At 36.2% G+C, this 25,510-nt stretch overlaps 1 protein-coding gene across 3 annotated transcripts in view; it reads right to left on the bottom strand.

Moving 5' to 3' along the window:
* The window catches only part of DMXL2 (Dmx like 2), a 152,286-nt gene that overhangs the window by 83,339 nt on the left and 43,437 nt on the right, over positions 1-25,510 (bottom strand). For all 3 annotated transcript variants that reach the window (XM_042988851.1, XM_042988852.1, XM_042988853.1), the window contains 3 exons: positions 6,908-7,086; positions 4,819-5,002; positions 1,298-1,472 (listed from right to left, as the gene is read on the bottom strand). In XM_042988851.1, coding sequence (XP_042844785.1) covers positions 1,298-1,472; positions 4,819-5,002; positions 6,908-7,086 — 538 coding nt within the window. The remainder of the gene's footprint in view (positions 1-1,297; positions 1,473-4,818; positions 5,003-6,907; positions 7,087-25,510) is intronic.

Raw genomic sequence — 25,510 nt, 5'->3', positions numbered from 1 at the left:
TTTATTTTAGTAACTGCATTATAAAAGGTAAAAGAAATAAACAATTTTAATATTTTATTTCACCCAATATACATAAAATATTATCATTTCAACAGGTAATCAATATGAAATAAAGATTTTACATTCTTTTATTGTACTAAGTCTTAGAAATCCAGTATGTATTTTACAGCATAACTCTAAATATGGGCTAGCCATAATTCAAGTGCTTAAAGAGCTACACATGGCTAGTGGCTACTGTACTGGACAGCACATATGCAGAGCCACTGTTAAAATGTGGGGGGGAGGGTCCTAAAGATCACCTTTTTTGGAACCGTGTTTACTAAATATCATGTCTATATAACCAGACATTTAAACTCCTCTAGGGCGCCTGGGTGGTTCAGGCAGTTAAACGTTAAGTGTCTGACTTCCATGATCTTACTGTCCATGGGTTTGAGGCCCGTGTCGTGCTCTGTGCTGACAGCTCAGAGCCTGGAGCCTCAGATTCTGTGTATTCCTCTCTCTCTCTGCCCCTCCCCTGTTCACGCTCTGTCTCTCTCTCTCAAAAATAAACATTAAAAAAAAACTTTTAAAAAATAAATTCTGCACTCTGAAGCAATATATCGATTTCCATTCCAATAAAATATGTAACTTTATACAAATGTAGTTAGTTCTACCAGCAATGTAATATGAAATTATCTATGGGCCTTCTCATATGATTTTCATGCACAAAGAAAATAATGCCCTTAAATAGAAGTTTTCAAACATGCTTTGGCCAACACAACTTGCCTCAAAAACACTTCTCAACCTCATAGCAGGAAATGGGCAAAAAGAAAATACCGAGGTTAGAAGAAAAAATATCTTTCCTTAGTGTAGGAGAAGAAAGTCTATGGGAGCAGAAAACAAGATACGCTGAAATATAAAGAAAACTATGTAAAAAATATATTTAGATTAAGTTACAAAGAAGAGTTGAGAAGATTAATAGTGAAAATATAAAAAGCAGGGAAATCACTCCAATTACACTGCTACCACTTGTGCTCCCAGGTTCAACTAAAGCTCGAATTTATGTAGAACCCTTGCTATATACTAGACAAACAGAGGTGTCCCAAAAATACTTATTTGAAGTTGTTTCCTAAGAATCACTTAGTCTCAATTTAAGAAATGGCACTTTATATTATCTTCCTAATGAATTAAGAAGTATTTTTAAAGGAAACACGGAGTATTAACATAAAATATGGGAGTTCTAAAAGTAGTCTCACTTTTCTATTTATTTATCTCATTTCAGCATATTTATAGGAAATAAAGCTTTACTATTACTTACCTGTGGCAGGATTGATGCTTGCTGCAATGTGGAAATGACACAGTGCATTTGCATGGTGGGAAATGTGTCTCTGAACTTCATGTGTTGCCATCTGGTCAGGCATTAATTCTGTGTGAGTTACAAGAACAGAAGACCTCCTCTGTCCTTTTCTTAAATTTTTCAAATGATGTATTGTCTAAAATAGAAAAATAATTGCTAAATCCAACTCTGAAAAGTCTAATAAATGCTGATCAAAGTATTTTTGATTATTAAGGATTTTATAATTTTCCTCTCTGTAAAATCTGAACACTTTAAAGGAAACTTTCTTAACTTCAACTGAAAAATTCTAATATATTCACCCCAGTTTTTGCAAATATTATAGTACAAGGCAGAATACAAGAGTACAAGGCAAAAATACTCATTATCTATAGAAATTTCTTTTTTTTTTAATTTTTTTTAGTGTTTATTTATTTTTGAGAAAGACAGAGACAGAATGAAAGTGGGTTAGGGGCAGAGAGAGAGGGAGACACAGAATCAGAAGCAGGCTCCAGGTTCTGAGCTGTCAGCACAGAGCCCGATGTGGGGCTCAAACTCACGAACCATGAGATCATGACCTGAGCCAAAGTTGGTCGCTCAACCGACTGAGCCACCCAGGCGCCCCTATCTATAGGAATTTCTATTAAGATCAGGAGTCCCAGGGTGCATGGGTGGCTCAGTTAAGCAGCTGACTAGTGATTTCGGCTAATGTCATGATCTCACGGTTCATGGGATCAAGCCCTGCACCGGGCTCCACAATGACAGCACACAGCCTACTTGGGATTCTCTGTTTCCCTCTCCCTCTTTCCCTCCCTCTGCTAGCACACATGCTCTCTTCTCTCAAAATAAATAAGTAAACATTTTTTAAAGAGAAAAGATTAGGAGTCCCAAGTCTAGGGTTTTCAGGATATCCCACTACTGAGATAAAATTTACTAGTCAAAACAAAAAAAAAAAAATTCTGAATCTTCCTATCAGGAAGAAAAGTATTTCTCCCTAAAATTCTCACTTACAAGTACATGGTTACAGGCAAATCATATACAATCCTATTATAAAGAAAAAAAAAATAGAGTACAAAAATACAGAATAAGGAGAATTTACTTAGGTAGGTGTAGCCAGGAAATATCTCACAAAAAGTGTTGACCTATGGGATTTGTTTAAATTGAGGTGTATCTATATGATAAAAATTCTCCACTAGCATCCTCAATCATCTGAACTATTTTATTTTACTTTATTTTTTAAAGTTTATTTTTAGGGGCACCTAAGTGGCTCAGTAGGTTAAGCATCAGACTTTGGCTCAGGTGATGATCTCACAGTTCTTGAGTTCAAACCCCACGTCAGGCTCTGTGCTGACAGCTCAGAGCCTGAAGCCTGCTTCAGATTCTGTCTCCCTCTCTCTGCCCCTCCCCCACTCGCACTCTCTCTTTTAAAAATAAATAAAACATTTTTAAAAAATAAAATTTATTTTTATTTATTTTGAGAGAGAGAGTGCAAACAGGGGAGGGGCAGAGAGAGAGACAGACAGACAGAATCCCAAGCAGGCTCCTCCCTGTGCAGAGCCCCATATGGGGCTCAAACCCATGAACCACAGTATCATGACCTGAACGGAAATCAAGAGTCAGACGCTTAACTGAATAAGCCTCCCAGGTGCCCCTGAACTTTTTTAAAAAGAAAAGATCTCTACACCATAACCCCAATTCACAGTACTTCCTTATCCTATCACTTACCCAAACCCCAATACCATGATTTACAATAATTTCCAATTCTATTCCTTTGTTCTACACAGTTAAACAAAATGTGGTGTCCTCTCAATTCTTTCTGAATTAAAGTAATATATCTGGTCCTTCCTTTCAATTTCCACAACCTTTACCCCTTTTCATATGAAAAATAGTATCAGGTCTATGGTGTGTCCTCTATCTTATTATTTTAAATTATATTGGCAAGGCTGGTTGATTATTTTCTCCTAGGAACAAAATGTATAATTTAAGCATATAAAGAATTATATAGACCTTGCAATTAGGAGTTTCATATGAAAGGAGGTCAGAAAGCAAGGTAAGCTTATGGATCAGACAATTAAGCTTTTTCTGTTAAAAACAATTTTTAACTATTAATAACATTACTAAAAGGTTGCAAAAATTTGTCAAATTACTCATTACATATGTTTATATTTTTGCTTTTATTTTATGTAGCAATTAGTAATTCAATTTAACACCTGAAAAGCAATATATAAGGTAACATGGAGGTAGATACAAAGATGTCTCAAAGCACTTAGGCTCCAAAAGTTCATCTGTAATTTAAAGATAAAATGTTACATAGGTATATATAAATGACCACAAACATGCAGTAAATTAAGTACTTTGTCTTGTTAAATTTCAATAAATATTAAAACAAAATACAACTTTAACTGTTCTGACCTTTTAATTTCATTTATGTTTTGAATTGTGGAAGAAAAAAATGTATAAATACTGCCCAATCACAGATAGTATCAGAAGAAGCCTACTTTATATTAAACTTTTAAGAAGCACATCCTCAGTCTATCAAACCCCAGAAAATATTTCTGCTTGCTAAAACAGCAAAGCATTTTGGCTACACAACCATGAAACTGTTCATGTAAATACAAAATGTAAAAACATAATTAGTAATGTAGAGAGATGCTTATAACACATTAACTATAAAAAAGCAAGTTATAAAACCTTAGTGTATAATATTATCTCAATCTTGTAAATACAAAAAAAATACACATACACACATAACTGGAGTAACTGGATTATAAATTCCACATTTTCTCTAATTTTAAAATAACACATATTCTTTCTATAGTAAAAAGTCACATGGAAAAAGTAAGAAAATGTTAATAATCGAGGTTTGTTTTAATAAATTTCTGGTAATTTTCAAAAATGTGTTTATCTCATTTTTTTTCCTAGTCATAATGGACACAAAGTTTATATTACAAATAATCTAATTTTATAGGAAGCACTTTTATTTCATATATGTTGCATTTAAAAATTAGAAAAATTATTTCACTTTCCTAATATTAAGCCATAAAAATTATAAAGCAATTATACAAAAGTTGACTTGTGTTTAATATCTCACCGTCTTTATTCTTAAGAATGAAAATAGGCATTTTTAACTATAACACAAAAGTAAATTTTAATCCTCATAAACAAAAGCAAAACATTTTTTAATTACAACTAATTTCAGAGATCTTTATGCATTTTACTAATCAAAACTGCTTATCCCAATAGATTTTCATATGTGACATGCAAAATGAAAAAATTAAAATTATACTATTCACCTGGACTACATGTTTAAGATCATTACTATTGTGTTGGGCTTTTAAGTGGCATAAAATGAGCAGTCTTACAAGCATAAAACAAATTAGTGAGAATTACTTATTATTAATTTCATCATTACATGTACCATGTGCACTATCTTCATTTTAGCTTATAAATTCCCATTAAACTCACATAACGTCAAAATTTATTTACCATTTTAAATAATACAGTACCTCAAGAGCATGCTGAATTCTGTCTTTGTGTCTTCCAGCATGAGTGAGGTTGCTGGCAACACTAGAAGTGGTAGTCTCACAAATCTGCTCACCCAAAAGACAATCTTCTGGTAATAAGGTTTCTGCCCAGAGTCGGCAGACACCATCATGGCATGAAGTTAATAACACATTACAGACAGAACCTCTAATGACAAAGAGAAAGAAACAAAATCAGCGCCACTGATTAAATGCTATTAATATTTGGTTCTTCACAAATAAAAATAGCATCAGTGCACCAAGAGTAGTTATTTTTCCAGTAATGGTAATGGATTTACACAGGCTATTTCACAGTCTTACCCAATCCCATTTATTACCTGTTCATACCTGCAAGGTGGAAGGCTGAATATAGGGCTGCAATCAGTTACCATAAAATACAAAGAACCTAGCTATCCCTGACACCGTAACTCAATAAAATCATGTCTTGAACAGCTAAGCTAAATGACAGTATAGTATGCTTCCAATTGCTTAGAAATTACAGTGTATGGAGCAAGAGTGGTCAAAGAGCTTGAAATCATACACAGTACACTGTGAATGTGAACACCATAAAAACTAGGAAACAGTCTTGACAAAGGAAACAGATGTTGATGCCCAATTATACACATGCTGCTTGACAACTGAGCTCTGCAGAAATATTAATATCTTCTAAACAAACAAACAGCAAGAGAAAACCTAATCATTGAAAATTACAGAATGACCATATTAAAACATCATTAACTGTAATTAAACTGTATGGCTTATGGGAGTACTTATATCATCTTGTATCATCCTTACCATCTGAAAGATTATAAACAGGTAACAAATGAGCATCTTCAAAATAAAACTTCAAGGATAATAACAATTTCAAACTATAAATCAACTTCCATTAAGTTAAAATAACCAAAAATGTTACAGCATCAAGCAGCTAAAGTGACTTAACTGTTCATTATAAAATAACAAAAAATCACTCTCCCTTTAAAAAAACATGCTTACACAGAATCTGACTCAAAGGAAGTATTTTGCAAATGTTTTCAATAGATGCAAATAAGCAGAATAAACTTTTTATTTAGATTTCAAAAATGTACGAATTCTCTTGGGGCACTTGGGTGACTCAGTCAGTTAAGCATCCAACTTCAAATCAGGTCATGATCTCACAGTTTCAGTTCGAGCCTCGCAATGGGCTCTGTGCTGACTGCTCAGAGCCTGGAGCCTGCTTCAGATTCTGTGTCTCCTGCTCTCTCTGACTTGCCCCTGTTCATGCTCGCTCGCTCTCTCTCTCTCTCTCTCTCTCTCAAAAATAAACATTTTTTACAAAATGTATGAATTCTCCATTCACTGAACACCTCTATAATGTGTGCTATATTTCCCATCAGGTGTAAACAGTTCACAGATGAAATAACCTTCCTTCAAATATAAATACAGATTTCTAAGCAAGTTGTTTTATAACTATATATATGATACAGGAATCATTTGTATGAGCTGTTCTACAGTCTGTTTAATTTTCTAAATACCTTTCAGAGATGCTGAATAGTGACAAAAATTTATAATAGTAAATTCTTTGAGAAGGCTCTGTACATGGCCCTAAGAAAAACCTAGATACTTTATTCACTGTGTATGATATGCTTTCCTACCATGTGTATTACTGACTGTTTACTACCATGTTTTATTTTTCTTCAAAGTGTGCTTTTCTGTTACCTGCAAACATTTCCTTCCTGGAATCTTTTACTACTGCTGCTACCACTAACAATATCAGCTAACACTGCCTAAGCACATACTACGTGTAAACACTCTCAATCAATATTTACATACACTAACACATTGAGTCTCACTACCACTCTCTGAGTTAGGTACTATTACCTACAGAGAAGAAAAGTGAGGTATAGAGAGCTTAAGAAATTTAGGCAAAAGCTCACAAAGCAAATAACAACAACAGGATTTGAATTCAGGCAGTTAACACCCAGAGCCTATGCTCTTCAATTTCACCAGTCAGTGCAGTAAAAAGACCTTTGTTTTCATTATTTTTACAAATACATAAGCAAACAAACCAAAGTTATAGGTAACGCATTTGTCTAACCTGGGCATATACTTGCTAGTTTTACGCCATGAAAAACCTGACACAGCTCGAGGATGTGCCAAATAAACAAAGGAAAACTGGGTAGACGCCTGTCTCCTTTTCACCTCATGATGATCCTGAGGTATAATTGAGGATTTCCAGCCAGTCATGGGATACCACACTTTCAAAAGACAATCATCCTGCAAAAATATATACGTCAATATAAAATTAATCTGAGTATATAAAACTCAAAACATAAGTGATCTGAAGAAACTTTAAGAATTAAGCTACGTATAAAAATTAACATGTAACCTTTATATAGTGCAAACTCAAATGTAAAATGATTACTCTAAAGAATACTTCTCTTGAAAAATAAATGGGCAGTTTGCTCATTATCAATCTCCTCTGCATAAGGGTGGTTTTCAAATAGAGACTGAAGCCAAATTCCCTCATTTAAATATTCAGGAGTCACAGTAGAGAAGATTCTGAAACCAGATGCCCTTGGATAAGATAAGAAAGGATAAGAACGATGCCATGTCATCAGTCACTGTTATCATCCTTTCCTTTTTGAAGAGATCTGTAAGGGCAAAACCAATCCTTTTTAAATATGAACTGCTTTGGGGTGCCTGGGTGGCTCAGTTGGTTGAGCGTCTGACTTCAGCTCAGGTCATGATCTCACAGTCTGTGGGTTCGAGCCCCACATCTGGCTCTGTGCTGACAGCTTGGAGCCTGCTTCAGATTCTGTGTCTCCCTCTCTCTCTGCCCCTCCCCTGCTCATGCTGTCTCTCTCTGTCTCAAAAATAAATAAAAAACATTTTAAATAAATGAATAAATAAATAAATAAATAAATAAATAAATAAATAAATAAATAAGAACTGCTTCTTAGACTCTAAGTTAGGAATCAGCAACCTTCCCTTGGGCCAGACAGTAAGCTTTGCAGACTACACAACCTCTAATACAGATTCTTTTTTTTTTTCTTACAACTCTTTAAAAATGTAAATACCACGATTTTCTGATCCCCACTCTAAACGAAGTGAAGGCATTTAGGAATCACCTCTATGCCCACTTAATAATATATTTACAAGCGTAACAATAGGCACTAACTTTACCATTTTACTTAGCTCTAAGAATTTTGTTAAAGGCCCAAATAATTTTCTTATTTAACAGAAACTATTTGCTTTATACTGCTTTATCCTCAATAGTGAATAGAGCCTTAAGGGAAATAATAAAATGATATATAATTCATGCAAAAATCTCATCCTAAGAAACAATGAAATTATGTATTCCTGGAACGTGTGCACAGGTCTAAATACTATCACCTGGACTAGACAAACATTTCTGGTTTTTTACCATCTTGGTACTCATTTTCAATTTATACTGCATAATGTAGATTTCTTTTTTTTTATTTTATTTTTTATTTTTATTTATTTTTGAGAGAGAGAGAGAGAGACAGAGTGTGAGGAGGGGAGGGGCAGAGAAAGAGGGAGACACAGAATCTGAAACAGGCTCCAGGCTCCGAGCTGTCAGCACAGAGCACAACATGGGGCTCAAAGTCACAAACCGCGAGATCACGACCTGAGCTGAAGTCGGACACTTAACTGACTGAGCCACCCAGGCACCCCTGTATATTTCTACTGAGGTATCATTTATTTGAGTATTTGAATGATACAGCAAATCTCATTAAGTGCTTAGTCTGAGACAAGCACTTAACAATGTACTCGTTCGTTGCTTTCCTCCAAGTACTTTTGTCAACTTAGCATCATTTTCACCTGATCAAATGTACTACATAATCTATAGCAGTGGTTTTAGGCCACATACCATAACAAAACAGAGACACCTCAGAGCCCCCTCAGGATTCATAAAAGGCAGAGCGCCTCCATGAGTAGGTGGCCCCTTTCTCCCATCCCACCAGCATGCCCTCACTCAAATTGAGCAGCCCCACTGTCATCTATTACTGCCTAAAACTAAAACCACACAAAAGTGAATCAGAAATCATTAACAGAAAGATAGCCAGAAAATTTCCAAATATCTGAAAACTAAACAAAACACTTTTAAATTACAAAGAAATTTTTTAAATATGTTGAACTGAATGAAAAGGATAGCAAAATATCAAAATTTGGGGGATGCAGCTACATTAGTGCTTAAAAGGAAATGTACTGCTTTAAATGCTTATATCAGAAAAGGAGAAAGGTCCCAAATCAATGGTCTAAGCTTCTACTTGAAGCATCATGTAAAGAAGAACAAAGTGGACCCCGAGTAAATAAATGTAATTGTAAGAAAGAATGGAAATCAATGAAATTAAATACAAAGAAAAGCTAGTGAAATCAATGAACCCAAAGCTACTTTTTGAAAATATCAATAAAACTGATAATAATCTATTTAGGGTGATCAAAAATGTTTAGAGAAAAACACAAATTACCATTATCAATCATGAAAGGAGGGACATGATTACAGATCTTATAAAAATTAAAAGAATAATGAGCGAATACTATGAACAATTTTTCCAAATAAATCCAACAATTTAGTCTAAATGGACAAATTTTTTGAATGACAATTTCAAAAATGAACAAAGAAACATAAAACCTGAATAGCTCTACAGCTCTGGATCAATTAAAATTGTTTAATTCAAAATTTGGAAACTTTCACCAAAACAAAAACAGAAACAAAAGAAAAACCCTAAAACTACAACCAAAACTCTAGGCCCATTGATGAATTTTACCAAATTTAGAGAATAAATAGCACCAGTTCTACATAAATTGTTGCATAAAACTGAGAAAAAGGTCTCACTGTATAAAACCAGTATTATTACCCAGATACCAAAACCAAAGACATAAGACAACTTTAAGGAACTATCTTTCATGAATATAGCAAGCCCAATCCAGCAAAATATTAAAAACAAAAATCATTATCAAGTGTTTATCTGAGCAAAGTGAATTTAACATTTAAAAATCAATCTTGGAAGATGGTGGCGTAGGAGGACACTGGGCTCACCGGCGTCCTGCTGATCACTTAGATTCCACCTACACCTGCCTAACTAACCCAGAAAACCACCAGAAGACTAGCAGAATGGAGTCTCCGGAGCCAAGTGCAGACGAGAAGCCCACGGAAGAGGGTAGGAAGGGCAGCAAGGCGGTGCGCGCTCCACGGACTGGCGGGAGGGAGCCAGGGCGGAGGGGCAGCCTGCCGGGCAAGCAGAGCCCCCGAGTCTGACTGGCAAAAGGGGAGGGGCCGGACGGAGTGTGTTCCCACAGCAAGCGGGACTTAGCATCTGGGAGGTCATAAGTTAACAGCTCTGCTCGGAAAGCGGGAAGGCTGGAGGATAAAGGGAGGGAGGGTTGCTGAGCCCCGGGACGACAGAGCTCAGTTTGGCGGGTAACAAAGGTGCTCGCCAGCGCCATCTCCCTCGCCCATCCCCTAGCCAAAATCCCAAAGGGAACCAGTTCCTGCCAGGGAACTTCCTTGCTCCACGCAAACACCCAAGGCTGTGCTTCTGCGGAGCCACCCCTCTGGCAGTGGGTCTGACTCCCTCCCACTGCCACAGGGCCCCTCCTGAAGTGGATCACCAAAGGAGAAGAGAGCTAAGCCTGCCCCTCCTGCCCCCGTGCACCTTGCCTACCCACCCCAGCTAATACGCCAGATCCCCAGCACCACAAGCCTGGCAGTGTGCAAGTAGCCCAGATGGGCCACGCCACCCCACAGTGAATCCCGCCCCTAGGAGAGGGGAAGAGAAGGGACACACCAGTCTGACTGTGGCCCCAGCAGTGGGCTGGGGGCAGACATCAGGTCTGACTACGGTCCCACCCACCAACTCCAGTTATACACCACAGCACAGGGGAAGTGCCCTGCAGGTCCGCACCACTCCAGGGACTATCCAAAATGACCAAATGGAAGAATTCCCCTCAAAAGAATCTCCAGGAAATAACAACAGCCAATGAACTGATCAAAAGGATTTAAATAATATAACAGAAAGTGAATTTAGAATAATAGTCATAAAATTAATCGCTGGGCTTGAAAACAGTATAGAGGACAGCAAAGAATCTCTTGCTACAGAGATCAAGGGACTCAGGAACAGCCAGGAGGAGCTGAAAAACGCTTTAAACGAAATGCAAAATAAAATCGAAACGATGACGGCTCGGATTAAAGACGCAGAGGAGAGAATAGGTGAACTAGAAGATAAAGTTATGGAAAAAGAGGAAGCTGAGAAAAAGAGAGATAAAAAAATCCAGGAGTATGAGGGGAAAATTAGAGAACTAAGTGATAACACTAAAAAGAAATAATATACGCATAATTGGTATCCCAGAGGAGGAAGAGAGAGGGAAAGGTGCTGAAGGTGTACTTGAAGAAATAATAGCTGAGAACTTCCCTGAACTGGGGAAGGAAAAAGGCATTGAAATCCAAGAGGCAGAGAGAACTCCCTTCAGACTTAACTTGAATCGATCTTCTGCATGACATATCATAGTGAAACTGGCAAAATACAAGGATAAAGAGAAAATTCTGAAAGCAGCAAGGGATAAACGTGCCCTAACATATAAAGGGAGACCTATAAGACTCGTGACTAATCTCTCTTTTGAAACTTGGCAGGCCAGAAAGGATTGCCACGAGATCTTCAATGTGCTGAACAGAAAAAATATGCAGCCGAGAATCCTTTATCCAGCAAGTCTGTCATTTAGAATAAAAGGAGAGATAAAGGTCTTCCCATATAAACAAAAACTGAAGGAATTTGTCACCACTAAACCAGCCCTACATGAGATCCTAGGGAGGATCCTGTGAGACAAAGTACCAGAGACATCGCTACAAGAATAAAACATACAGACATCACAATGACTCTAAACCCGTATCTTTCTATAATAACACTGAATGTAAATATATTAAATGCGCCAACCAAAAGACATAGGGTATCAGAATGGATAAAAAAACAAGACCCATCTATTTGCTGTCTACAAGAGACTCATTTTATATCTGAGGACACCTTTAGATTGAGAGTGAGGGGATGGAGAACTATTTATCATGCTAATGGAAGCCAAAAGAAAGCCGGAGTAGCCATACTTATATCAGACAAACTAGACTTTAAATTAAAGACTGTATCAAGAGATGAAGAAGGGCATTATATAATAATTACAGGGTCTATCCATCAGGAAGAGCTAACAATTATAAATGTCTATGCACCGAATACCGGAGCCCCCAAATATATAAAACAATTACTCATAAACATAAGCAACCTTATTGATAAGAATGTGGTAATTGCAGGGAACTTTAACACTCCACTTACAGAAATGGATAGATCATCTAGACACACGGTCAATAAAGAAACAAGGGCCCTGAATGACACATTGGATCAGATGGACTTGACAGATAGATTTAGAACTCTGCATCCCAAAGCAACAGAATATACTTTCTTCTCAAGTGCACATGGAACATTCTCCAAGATAGATCATATACTGGGTCACAAAACAGCCCTTCATAAGTATACAAGAATTGAAATTATACCATGCATACTTTCAGACCACAATGCTATGAAGCTTGAAATCAACCACAGGAAAAAGTCTGGAAAACCTCCAAAAGCATGGAGGTTAAAGAACACCCTACTAAAGAATGAGTGGGTCAACCAGGCAATTAGAGAAGAAATTTAAAAATATATGGAAACAAACGAAAATGAAAATACAACAATCCAAACGCTTTGGGACACAGTGAAGGCAGTCCTGAGAGGAAAATACATTGCAATCCAGGCCTATCTCAAGAAACAAGAAAAATCCCAAATACAAAATCTAATAGCACACCTAAAGGAAATAGAAGCAGAACAGCAAAGGCAGCCTAAGCCCAGCAGAAGAAGAGAAATAATAAAGATCAGAGCAGAAAAAAACAATATAGAATCTAAAAACATTGTAGAGCAGATCAACGAAACCAAGAGCTGGTTTTTTGAAAAAATAAACAAAATTGACAAACCTCTAGCCAGGCTCCTCAAAAAGAAAAGGGAGATGACCCAAATAGATAAAATCATGAATGAAAATGGAATTATTACAACCAATCCCTCAGAGATACAAGCAGTTATCAGGGAATACTATGAAAAATTATATGCCAACAAATTGGACAATCTGGAAGAAATGGACAAATTCCTAAACACCCACACTCTTCCAAAACTCAATCAGGAGGAAATAGAAAGCTTGAACAGACCCATAACCAGCGAAGAAATTGAATCGGTTATCAAAAATCTCCCAACAAATAAGAGTCCAGGACCAGATGGCTTCCCAGGGGAGTTCTACCAGACGTTTAAAGCAGAGATAATACCTATCCTTCTCAAGCTATTCCAAGAAATAGAAAGGGAAGGAAAACTTCCAGACTCATTCTATGAAGCCAGTATTACTTTGATTCCTAAACCAGACAGAGACCCAGTAAAAAAAGAGAACTACAGGCCAATATCCCTGATGAATATGGATGCAAAAATTCTCAATAAGATACTAGCAAATCGAATTGAACAGCGTATAAAAAGAATTATTCACCATGATCAAGTGGGATTCATTCCTGGGATGCAGGGCTGGTTCAACATTCGCAAATCAATCCACGTGATACATCACATTAATAAAAGAAAAGATAAGAACCATATGATCCTGTCAATCGATGCAGAAAAGGCCTTTGAACAAAATCCAGCACCCTTTCTTTTTTTTTTTTTTTATTTATTTTTATTATTTTTATTTTTTTTAATTTTTTAATATATGAAATTTACTGTCAAATTGGTTTCCATACAACACCGAGTGCTCATCCCAAAAGGTGCCCTCCTCAATACCCATCACCCACCCTGCCCTCCCTCCCACCCCCCATCAACCCTCAGTTTGTTCTCAGTTTTTAACAGTCTCTTATGCTTTGGCTCTCTCCCACTCTAACCTCTTTTTTTTTTTTTTTTTTCCTTCCCCTCCCCCATGGGTTTCTGTTACGTTTCTCAGGATCCACATAAGAGTGAAACCATATGATATCTGTCTTTCTCTGTATGGCTTATTTCACTTAGCATCACACTCTCCAGTTCCATCCATGTTGCTACAAAAGGCCATATTTCATTTTTTCTCATTGCCACGTAGTATTCCATTGTGTATATAAACCACAATTTCTTTATCCATTCATCAGTTGATGGACATTTAGGCTCTTTCCATAATTTGGCTATTGTTGAGAGTGCTGCTATAAACATTGGGGTACAAGTGCCCCTATGCATCAGTACTCCTGTATCCCTTGGATAAATTCCTAGCAGTGCTATTGCTGGGTCATAGGTCCAGCACCCTTTCTTAATAAAAACCCTTGAGAAAGTCGGGATAGAAGGAACATACTTAAACATCATAAAAGCCATTTATGAAAAGCCCACAGTTAACATCATCCTCAATGGGGAAAAACTGAGAGCTTTTTCCCTGAGATCAGGAACACGACAGGGATGCCCACTCTCACCGCTGTTGTTTAACATAGTGTTGGAAATTCTAGCATCAGCAATCAGACAACAAAAGGAAATCAAAGGCATCAAAATTGGCAAAGATGAAGTCAAGCTTCCGCTTTTTGCAGATGACATGATATTATACATGGAAAATCCAATAGACTCCACCAAAAGTCTGCTAGAACTGATACATGAATTCAGCAAAGTTGCAGGACACAAAATCAATGTACAGAAATCAGTTGCATTCTTATACACTAACAATGAAGCAACAGAAAGACAAATAAAGAAACTGATCCCATTCACAATTGCACCAAGAAGCATAAAATACCTAGGAATAAATCTAACCAAAGATGTAAAAGATCTGTATGCTGAAAACTATAGAAAGCTTATGAAGGATATTGAAGAAGATATAAAGAAATGGAAAGACATTCCCTGCTCATGGATTGGAAAAATAAATATTGTCAAAATGTCAATACTACCCAAAGCTATCTACACATTCAATGCAATCCCAATCAAAATTGCACCAGCATTCTTCTCAAAGCTAGAACAAGCAATCCTAAAATTCATATGGAACCACAAAAGGCCCCGAATAGCCAAAGTAATTTTGAAGAAGAAGACCAAAGCAGGAGGTATCACAATCCCAGACTTTAGCCTCTACTACAAAGCTGTCATCATCAAGACAGCATGGTATTGGCACAAAAACAGACACATAGACCAATGGAATAGAATAGAAACCCCAGAACTAGACCCACAAACGTATGGCCAACTCATCTTTGACAAAGCAGGAAAGAACATCCAATGGAAAAAAGTCTCTTTAACAAATGGTGCTGGGAGAACTGGACAGCAACATGCAGAAGGTTGAAGCTAGACCACTTTCTCACACCATTCACAAAAATAAACTCAAAATGGATAAAGGACCTGAATGTGAGACAGGAAACCATCAAAACCCTAGAGGAGAAAGCAGGAAAAGACCTCTCTGACCTCAGCCATAGCAATCTCTTACTCGACACATCCCCAAAGGCAAGGGAATTAAAGGCAAAAATGAATTACTGGGACCTTATGAAGATAAAAAACTTCTGCACAGCAAAGGAAACAACCAACAAAACTAAAAGGCAACCAATGGAATGGGAAAAGATATTTGCAAATGACATATCGGACAAAGGGCTAGTATCCAAAATCTATAAAGAGCTCACCGAACTCCACACCCGAAAAACAAATAATCCAGTGAAGAAATGGGCAGAAAACATGAATAGACACTTCTCTAAAGAAGACATCTGGATGGCCAACAGGCACATGAAAAGATGCTCAACGTCGCTCCTTATCAGGGAAATACAAATCAAAACCACACTCAGATATCACCTCACGCCAGTCAGAGTGGCCAAAATGAAGAAATCAGGAGACTATAGATGCTACAGAGGATGTGGAGAAACGGGAACCCTCTTACACTGTTGGTGGGAATGCAAACTGGTGCAGCCACTCTGGAAAACAGTGTGGAGGTTCCTCAAAAAATTAAAAATAGACCTACCCTATGACCCAGCAATAGCACTGCTAGGAATTTACCCAAGGGATGCAGGAATACTGATGCACAGGGGCACTTGTACCCCAATGTTTATAGCAGCACTCTCAACAATAGCCAAATTATGGAAAGAGCCTAAATGTCCATCAACTGATGAATGGATAAAGAAATTGTGGTTTATATACACAATGGAGTACTACATGACAATGAGAAAGAACGAAATATGGCCCTTTGTAGCAACGTGGATGGAACTGGAGAGTGTGATGCTAAGTGAAATAAGCCATACAGAGAAAGACAGATACCATATGGTTTCACTCTTATGTGGATCCTAAGAAACTTAACAGAAACCCATGGGGGAGGGGAAAGAAAAAAAAAAAAGAGGTTAGAGTGGGAGAGAGCCAAAGCATAAGAGACTCTTAAAAACTGAGAACTGAGGGTTGATGGGGGGTGGGAGGGAGGGGAGGGTGGGTGATGGGTATTGAGGAGGGCACCTTTTGGGATGAGCACTGGGTGTTGTATGGAAACCAATTTGACAATAAATTTCATATATTGAAAAAAAATAAAAATAAAATAATAAAAATAAATAAAAAATAAAAATCAATCTCTGGGGTGCCTGGGTGGCTCAGTCAGATGAGCATCTGACTTCAGCTCAGGTCATGATCTCACAGTTTGTGGGTTCAAGCTCCACATCAGGCTCTGTGCTGACAGCTCAGAGCCTGGAATCTGCTTGGGATTCTGTGCCTCCCTCTCTCTCTGTCCCTCCCTGGCTCGCACTCGATCTCTCTCTCTGTCAAAAATAAATAAACATTAAAAAAATATTTTAAAAAATCAATCACTGTAATTTACCATCTTAAAAAAAGAAAACACAACTCCTATAATTATCTTAATATATACAGAAGAAGAAACTGACAAAAATAAACATTAATTCATGAGGGAAATAAAAGCTGTTCTGCAAACTAGGAATAGAAGGAACAGAAGGGAATATCCTCAACCTAATTAAGTACATCTACAGTAAACCTACAATTGATGACATATTTAATGGGGAAAGACTGAATGCTTTTCCTAGAAGTTGGTCCTAGTACTCTCAATAAGTTGAGCAAGGGAAAAAATAAATAGAAATAGCATAAAAATAGAAAATATTCACAGAAAAATAGAAAAAAACATACAGATTAGAAAGGAAGAAGTGAAATGGTCTTTTTTCACAAAACCCTAAGGAATCTACAAAAAAAAAAAAAAAAGAAAGAAAGAAAAAGACTTAGACCTAATATCAAGGTCTTAAGACTAAAGATCAAAAGTCAAACAACAATTTTCTTTCTACATGTTAGCAATCATTGGAAATATAATTTGTTTAAATGCCTTTTACATTAGGAAAATAAACTTAAATTATGTATAAGACATGTATGCTAAAAACTTTACAAAATACAAAATAAGACAAAGAAGACCTAAAAAAAAAGAGAAACATACCATCTTCATGGATCTGGAAAACAAATGTTACTGATCCGATTCTTCCCAAACTGATCAATAAAGATACAATGTGAACATAACCAAAATCACAGCAGACTTTTTGGTAGAAACTGACTGCCTTCTAAAATTTGTATGACATCAAAGAAATAATACCACCAAAAATATAATGTTTATTTATATTTGAGAGTGTAAGCAGGGGAGGGGCAGAGAAAGAGAGAGAGAGAGAAAGACACAGAATCGGAAGAGGCTCACCAAAAATATTTTTAAAGAAAAATAAAGTTAGAGGACTTACACTACCCAATTTCAAAACTTACTACAAAGCTATGTAAAGTAGGAAAGATAGTAGAGTACAAGGATCCTGACCCTTACCTCCTCTAACAGAAACAACAAGGTCAACAATATGCACTGCAATTCACTCTGAAAACAACGTGAAGACTGGCAGAACAGATCTTCCACAGCTAACCATAGAGATGATCACACTGAAAAGGGTAGGAAGGGCAGAGACTTGACTGGGAACCAAACCCTTGGCCTGGCTACCCACAAACAGGAGGAGCAAGGGGATCAGACCCCACACTAGACACCCCCAGCCCTGGAGACCTGCACTGAGAAAGTGAGTCCCCATAATATATGGCTTTAAAAATCAGCTGGGCTTCACTCTAAGATAGCCAGAGGCTATAGAAAAGTGAGTTTCTGCCCTTACAGAGCCAGTATGCCAAATAACTCAGCTCAAGACACAGCATAAAAGAAGCAGAATGAAAACAGCCTAAGATATATGTGAAGAAGATACACTAATTTTAGAATGTGTGCCAGAGAGGCAGGGATTTGCAGGAGCATTCTCTGTCAACAAAAGTGCTGGCCAGCACCATTTTTTCTTGCTTTCCCCTATCTTAGATAGCCAGAAGCTTTCCACAGCCAGTCCTGACACTCCATCTGCCAGCATGCTCTGACTAGAGTACTCCTACAACCTGCCCCAACCAACCAGCCAGCCCTAGCAGGCACACTTCCAAAGCAGCACCCAGCCCACCACACCTAGCTCAATGCATACACCCAGGATGAGTACACCCCCTAGCACAGCCACACAGGTCATAGCTCAACCACAAAGGAGGGTACACACAGCCCACACCGGGAAGCCCCTGGAAACCCCAGGGCACCTGGTTCTAGTGACCAGAGGGGACTGCACTGCAAAGTACCACAGGACCCGTTCTATATACAAGGCCACCACTTTCAAGACCAAGAGATACAGCTGACCTACCTAATACAAAGAAACAAACACAAGAGAATGAGAGAAAATGAGAAGACAGAAGAATACGTCCCAAATGAAAGAATAAGACAAAATTACACAGCAAAAGAGCTAAACAAAACAGAGAAAAGCAATACGCCCAATTAAGAGTTCAAAGTAATGCTCACAAAGATGCTTACCAGAAACTGAGAGAAGAGTGAATGAACTCATTGAGAACTTCAACAAAGAGATAGAAACTATAAAAAATAACCAATCAGAGGTGAAAAACACAATAACTGAAAAGAAAAATACATTAGAGAGACTCAACAGTAGATTAGAGGATAAAGAACGAATCAGCTAGTTGGAAGACACAATAATGGAAAGCATCCAAGCTGAACAGCATAAAGGAAAAAAGTCATAAAAAATGAAGCTAGGTTAAGGGATCTCTGTGATATCATCAAGCATAGTAACATTCACATGATAAGGATCCTAGAAGAAGAAGAGAAGAGAATAGAAAATTTATTTGAAGAAAGATTACCTAAAAACCTCCCTAACGTGGGGAAGGAAAACAGATATCCAGGCCCAGGAAGCAAAGAAAGCCCCAAACAAGATGAACCCAAGGAGGTCCACACCAAGATGCACAACAATGAAAACGGCAAAAATTAAAGATAGAGAATCATAAAAGCAGCCAAAGAAAATGGTTACATACAAGAGAAGCTCCGTAAGGTTATCAGCTGCTTATTTCAGCAGAAACTTTTGCAGACCAATAGAGAATGGCAGGATATATTCAAAGCGCTGAAAGGAAGAAAAACTAAGAACACTCTACAATGAAGAATACTACAACCAAGAATACTCTACCAGGCAAGGTGATCATTCAGAACTAAAGGAAAGATAAGGAGTTTCCCAGACAAATAAAAGTTAATTAAAAAAGAGTTCATCACCTCTGAACCAGCCTTGTAAGAAATATTAAGGGAACTCTTTTAAGTAGACAGAAAAGGCCATAACTAGAAGAAAACTATAAAAGAAAAAACTTTTACTAGCAAAAATAAACATATAGTCACGAGAGTAAATCAATCACTTTCAAAGCTGGTGGAAGGTTAAAACACAAAAGTAGTGAAATCAATTATACATACAAAAGTTGGTCAAGGTATATACAAAATTAAGAGATGTAAAATATGATACAATATGCATAAAACTTGAGTAAAAATGTATGTGCTTTTTTAATTTTTTTTTATTTTTTATTTATTTTTGATAGAGACAGAGCACAAGTGGGGAAGGGGCAGAGAGAGACGGAGACACAAAATCTGAAGCAGGCTCCAGGCTCCGAGCTGTCAGCACAGAGCCCGACGCACGGCTCGAACTCACAAACCACGAGATCATGACCTGAGACGAGGTCGGACGCTTAACCGACTGAGCCACCCAGGCGCCCCTGTAGTGCTTTTATAATGTGTTTGAACTTAAACAAACATTAACTCAATACAGACTTATATAGAGTATTATATATAAACTCCATGGCAACAACAAACCAAAGATGCACAATAGATACACTAAAAATAAAGAAAGAATCCCAAATTTAACACTAAAGAAAACCATAAAATCACAGGGGAGAGAGCAAGAAAGAAACAGAGATGAACTATAAAGAAACCAGAATACAATTAACAAAATGGCAAGAAGTACATACCTATCAATAATTACTTTAACTGTAAATAATGCTATAATAAACACAGGAATACATGTATCTTTTTAAATTAGTGTTTTGTTTTCTTTGGGTAAGTACCCATCAATGGAATTACTGGATCATACGGTAATTCTTTTAATTTCTGAGAAACGTCCATACTCTTTTCCATAGTGGCTGTACTAGCTTGCATTCCCATTAACAGTGCACAAGGTTCCTTTCTCTCCACATCCTCGTCAACATTTGTTATTTCTTGTGTTTTTTATTTAAGCCATTCTGACAATTGTGAGGTGATCTCATTGTGGTTTTGATTTGCACATCCTGATGACTAGTGATGTTGAGCACTTTTCATTTGTCTGTTGGCCATCTGTATGTCTTCTTTAGAAAAATGTCTATTCAGGGGCACCTGGGTGGCTCAGTCGGTTGAACGTCCAACTACGGCTCAGGTCATGATCTCGCGGTCTGTGAGTTTGAACCCTGGGTTGGGCTCTGTGCTGACAGCTCAGATCCTGGAGCCTGTTTTGGATTCTGTGTCTCCCTGTCTCTCTGACCCTCTCCCATTCATGATCTCTCTCTGTCTCAAAAATAAACAAACGTTAAAAAAAAAAAAAAAGAAAAATGTCTCTTCAGGTCCTCTGCCCATTTTTAATTGTATTATTGGGGGGGGGGGTTGGTGCAGAGTTGTACTAGTTTTTTATATATTTCATATACTAACCTTTTATCAAATATATAATTTGCAAATATCTTCTCCCATTTAGTAGATTGTGTTTTGTTTTGTTGATGATTTCCTTCACTGTGCAAAAGCTTTTTATTCAGTACAGCTGATGTCATATGTGGAATTTAAGAAACAAAATAAATGTACAAAGGAAAAAAACGAAAAACCAGACTCTTAAATATAGAGAACTGGTGGTTTCCAGAGGGGAGGTGGGAGGGGTGGATGGGTAAAGTAGGTGATGGGAATTAAGAGTACAGTTACTGTGATGAGCACAGAGTAATGTACAGAATTATTAAATCATTATATTGTACACATGAAAACTAATATTATACTGTATGTTATACTTGAATTTTAAAAATAAATTAAAATTTTAAAAACAAAAAAACAATACTCATCTATATGCTGCCTACAAGACTCATTTCAGACCTAAAGACAATACAGACAAAGTGAAGGGATTATGAAAGATATTCGATGCAAATGGAGGAGAAAAAAAAAGCTGAGGTAGCACTCATATCAGATAACACAGACTTAAAAACAAAAACTGTAAAAAGACAAAAAAGGGCTTTACATAATAATAAAGAGATCACTCCAACAAGAGGCTATAACAGTTGTAAATATCTATGCACCCAATACAGGAGCACCTAAAGATATAAGGCAAATATTAACAGACATAAATGGAGGAATTTATAGCAACACAAAAATAGTACAGAACTGAAATATCCCAATACCCCACTTGCATTAATGGATAGGTCATCCAGAAAGAAAATCAATAAGGAAACAGTGTCTTTGAACAACACATTAGACCAGATGGACTTAACAGAACATTCCACCCCAAAACAGCAGAATACATTCTTTTCAAGTACACACAGAACATTCTCCAGGATAGGTCACATTAAGCCAAAATAAGTCTTTAAATAAATTTGAGAAGACTGAAATCATATCAACCATCTTTTCTAACTACAACAGTATGAACTAGAAATCAATTATAATAAAAAAAACTGAAAGAAAAAAACAAATACATGAAGTTTGCAAAACAAGATGCTACTAAACAACCAATGAGTCAATGAAAAAATCAAAGAAGAAATAACAAAAACATGGAGACAAATGAAAATGAAAAACAATGGTCCAAAATCTGTGGAATGCAACAAAAGTAGTTCTAAGAGGGAAGTTTAGAGAGATACAAGTGTACCTCAAGAAACAAACAAATCTCAATCTAACCTCACAGCTAAAGAAACTAGAAAAAGGACAAAGCCCAAAATGAGTAGAAGAAAGGAAATAATAAAAATTAGAGTATAAATAAATGAAATAGAGAATAAAAATGAATAGAAAAGATCAATGTGACTAAGAGCTAATGCTTTGAAAAGATAAATTTATTAAGCCTTTAGCCAGACTAATAAAGAAAAAACACAGAGGACATAAAATCAGAAATGAAAGAGAAATTACAACCAATACCACAGAAATACATAAAAATTACAGATTATGACAAAGAAAACTATATGCCAACAAACTGAACTTAGAAAAAAATGGATAAATTCCTACAAACATCAATCTCCCAAAACTGAATCATAAAGAAATAGAAAATCTGAACAGACCAATTACTAGCAATCAAGTTGAACTGGTAATCAAAAACTGCCAATAAACAAAAGTCCAGTACCTGATGGCTTCACAAGTGAATTCTACCAAATATTTAAAGAAGAGTTAATACCTATCTTTCTAAAGTATTCCAAAAAATAGAAGAGGGAGAAATCCTTCTAAATTCATTCTATGAGGCCAGCATTACCCTAATACCACAACCAGACACAAAGACACACACACACACACACACACACACAAAACACACACACACACACACACACACACACACGAAAGGAAAAGGAAAGGAAGGGAAGGGAAGGGAAGGAAAATAAACATAAAAATAAAAACCAAAACAAAAATAAAATAGTTACACAATTCTGGCCAAAAAATTATAGGTTACATCATAATCCTTATGAACGTAGATGCAAAACTCCTCAACAAAATCTTAGCAAACCAATTCAAAAATAAATTAAAATTTATAAAAAATTAAAATTCACCACAATTAAGTAGGATTTATTCCAGGATGCAAGGATGGTTCAATTTATGCAAATCAATCAGCATGACATATTACATTAACAAAATTAAGGATAAAGTTCCTAAGATCATCTTAACTGATGCAGAGAAAGCATTTGACAAACATCCATTCTTGATAAAAACTAAACAAAGTAGTATAGAGTGAACATACCTCAACATTATAAAAGCCATATATAACAAACCCACAGCTAACATCAAACTCAATGGTAAAAAGCTAAAACCTTTCTCCTAAGATCAGAAACAAAACAAAAATGTCCACTCTCACCATTATCATTCACCACAGTACTGGAAGTCCTAGCCATAGTAATCAGACAAGAGAAAGGAAAGAAAAGGCATTTTGAAGTATAACTGTTAGTATTTGCAAATGACATACTACATATAAAAAACCCTAAAAATTCCACCAAAAAACTATCATACCTACTAAATGAATTCCATAAAGTTGGAGGATACAAAATCAATATAGAGAAATCTGATGCAGTTCTATACACTAATAACAAAATAGTGAAAAAGAAATTAAGAAAACAATCCCATTTACTATTGAATCAAAAATAATAAAATTCCTAGGAATGTATTTAACCAAAGAGGTGAAAGAACCATACACTGAAAACTAGAAGACCCTGATGAAAGAAATTAAAGAAGATATAAACAAATGGAAAGATAACACTGTATTCATAGACTGGAAGAATTAATATTGTAAAAATGTCTACACTACTCAAAGCAATCTATAGATTCAGTGCAATCCTTATCAAAATGCCAACAGTATTTTTCACAGAACTAGAACAAGAAATCCTAAAATATATATGGAACTACAAAAGACCTTGAATAGCAAAAGCAATCTTGACAAAGTACATAAATCTGTCAATACGCACTGAACTGTACACATAAAATATACATTTTATCTTAACTATATTTCAGTAAAGTTAATTGTAAAAAGGAAACAACAGGACAAGATTTATGTACAAGGATGCTCATATTTAACAGCAATAGAAAAAACAGAACTATTTAATGTTCATTAATAGTTATCTGGTTAAGTTAAAACACATATTCATTAATATAATGGGAAATAATGTCACCTTTAAAAAGAATTGCTGTGCATTGACACAGCAATCTTATACGTTAAGTGAAAAAGACAATTTAAAGAATATGACCTAATTTGAGTATGTGTGTATATGCACACATACTTCCATGTGGCTTACAAAGAAACAAAAAGTCTGAAAGAATATATACTGAATAGAAAACAGTGAACTTTTTTATTTAAGGTAGGACTATTTGGCAGAGGATTTTCATTTTCTCTGCATGTTTTTTACAATACATTATCACATTTAAAAAGTAAAGATAATTCCATTTTAAAGAAGGAAAAAAGGTCAAGAAGGCAATCCTTAAATAACCAAAACATTGAATCTAAGAACACGGAAGTGATTTCAAGAGGAAGAAAACCTTCTGGAAACATTCTGTAGCCTACTGCTTTCCTTCCTGCCAAAATCACCCTCATCAAAAATTCTTATCCAAGCCCTTAAAAAGCCCAGTATTTTACTCAAAAGCATTAATCCTCTATTAAAAAAAAAAATGTTTCCAAAGAAAATAGTATTTTAAACCACTTTCAAATTTTACAAAATAACCAACTCTTATAGAAAGTGTTCAAATATAAACTTTATAAACCTAAAAAATTTAAATAAATACATATCAAGCAAAGCAAACAATTCTTTAACTGAAGATTTGACCAGGTACACATTGTGGGGGGAAAAAACAGCTCTTTAACAAGTAAGACTTTAAAGTTCAGATAAAAAGTTAAATTACTATTAAGCCCCCCAAAAATAGAAAGTACTCAATGAACTGAAATACTAAAAATATTAAAAATTCTCAAGGTACCTGATTTTGAGTCCCACAACACCTGAACTGAAACCCTGTCATATGTAGCAGAGGCGGTGGAAAATGCCTTCTAGTGGTAGATCACACAGTTACCATCTGTTTCATCAAGTCAGACAAACTTGGCTTTGTTAACAGAAGCAGAACAGATGGGGGGTGGGGGGGGAGGGAAGTGCCAACATTACAAAGTTAGTTTCTGTTCTTTTTTCATGAAGATCTTAAATAGATGTAGTATCTTCTCAAAAATGTGAGGAAATAAGCTTTTTAAACCCACGACACATTTTATTAACCTCTAAAGGATCCTTACCAGTAAGGCATTCTTATCTTTCCATTAGAATTACAGAATGCTTATCTCTTAGGAGAATTAGGAGAATTTAATGCAAAGAAAGCATGACTAATACTTGGGGAAAAATGATAATCAACTGCTAAGGCTATTGTAATAAAAATTCAAAGAAAAAAAAACTAAGTATTATGGAACATGCAAACAGAATCACCTTTGAGGAGCATGAAATCTAGATGTCCCATTTGAGAGGATGTGCTTTTTTTAGTCTTATTAGTTGTGTCTGAAGTACAAAGGAATCTTTTGGATTCATTAGAGATGAGAGTTCAAATTCAGTAGATGTTCAAACAATGAATACTGATCATCTTA

This window comes from Panthera tigris, chromosome B3 (assembly GCF_018350195.1).
Source record: "Panthera tigris isolate Pti1 chromosome B3, P.tigris_Pti1_mat1.1, whole genome shotgun sequence".
NCBI lineage: Eukaryota > Metazoa > Chordata > Mammalia > Carnivora > Felidae > Panthera > Panthera tigris.
This window is presented reverse-complemented; position numbering and strand designations above follow the sequence as displayed.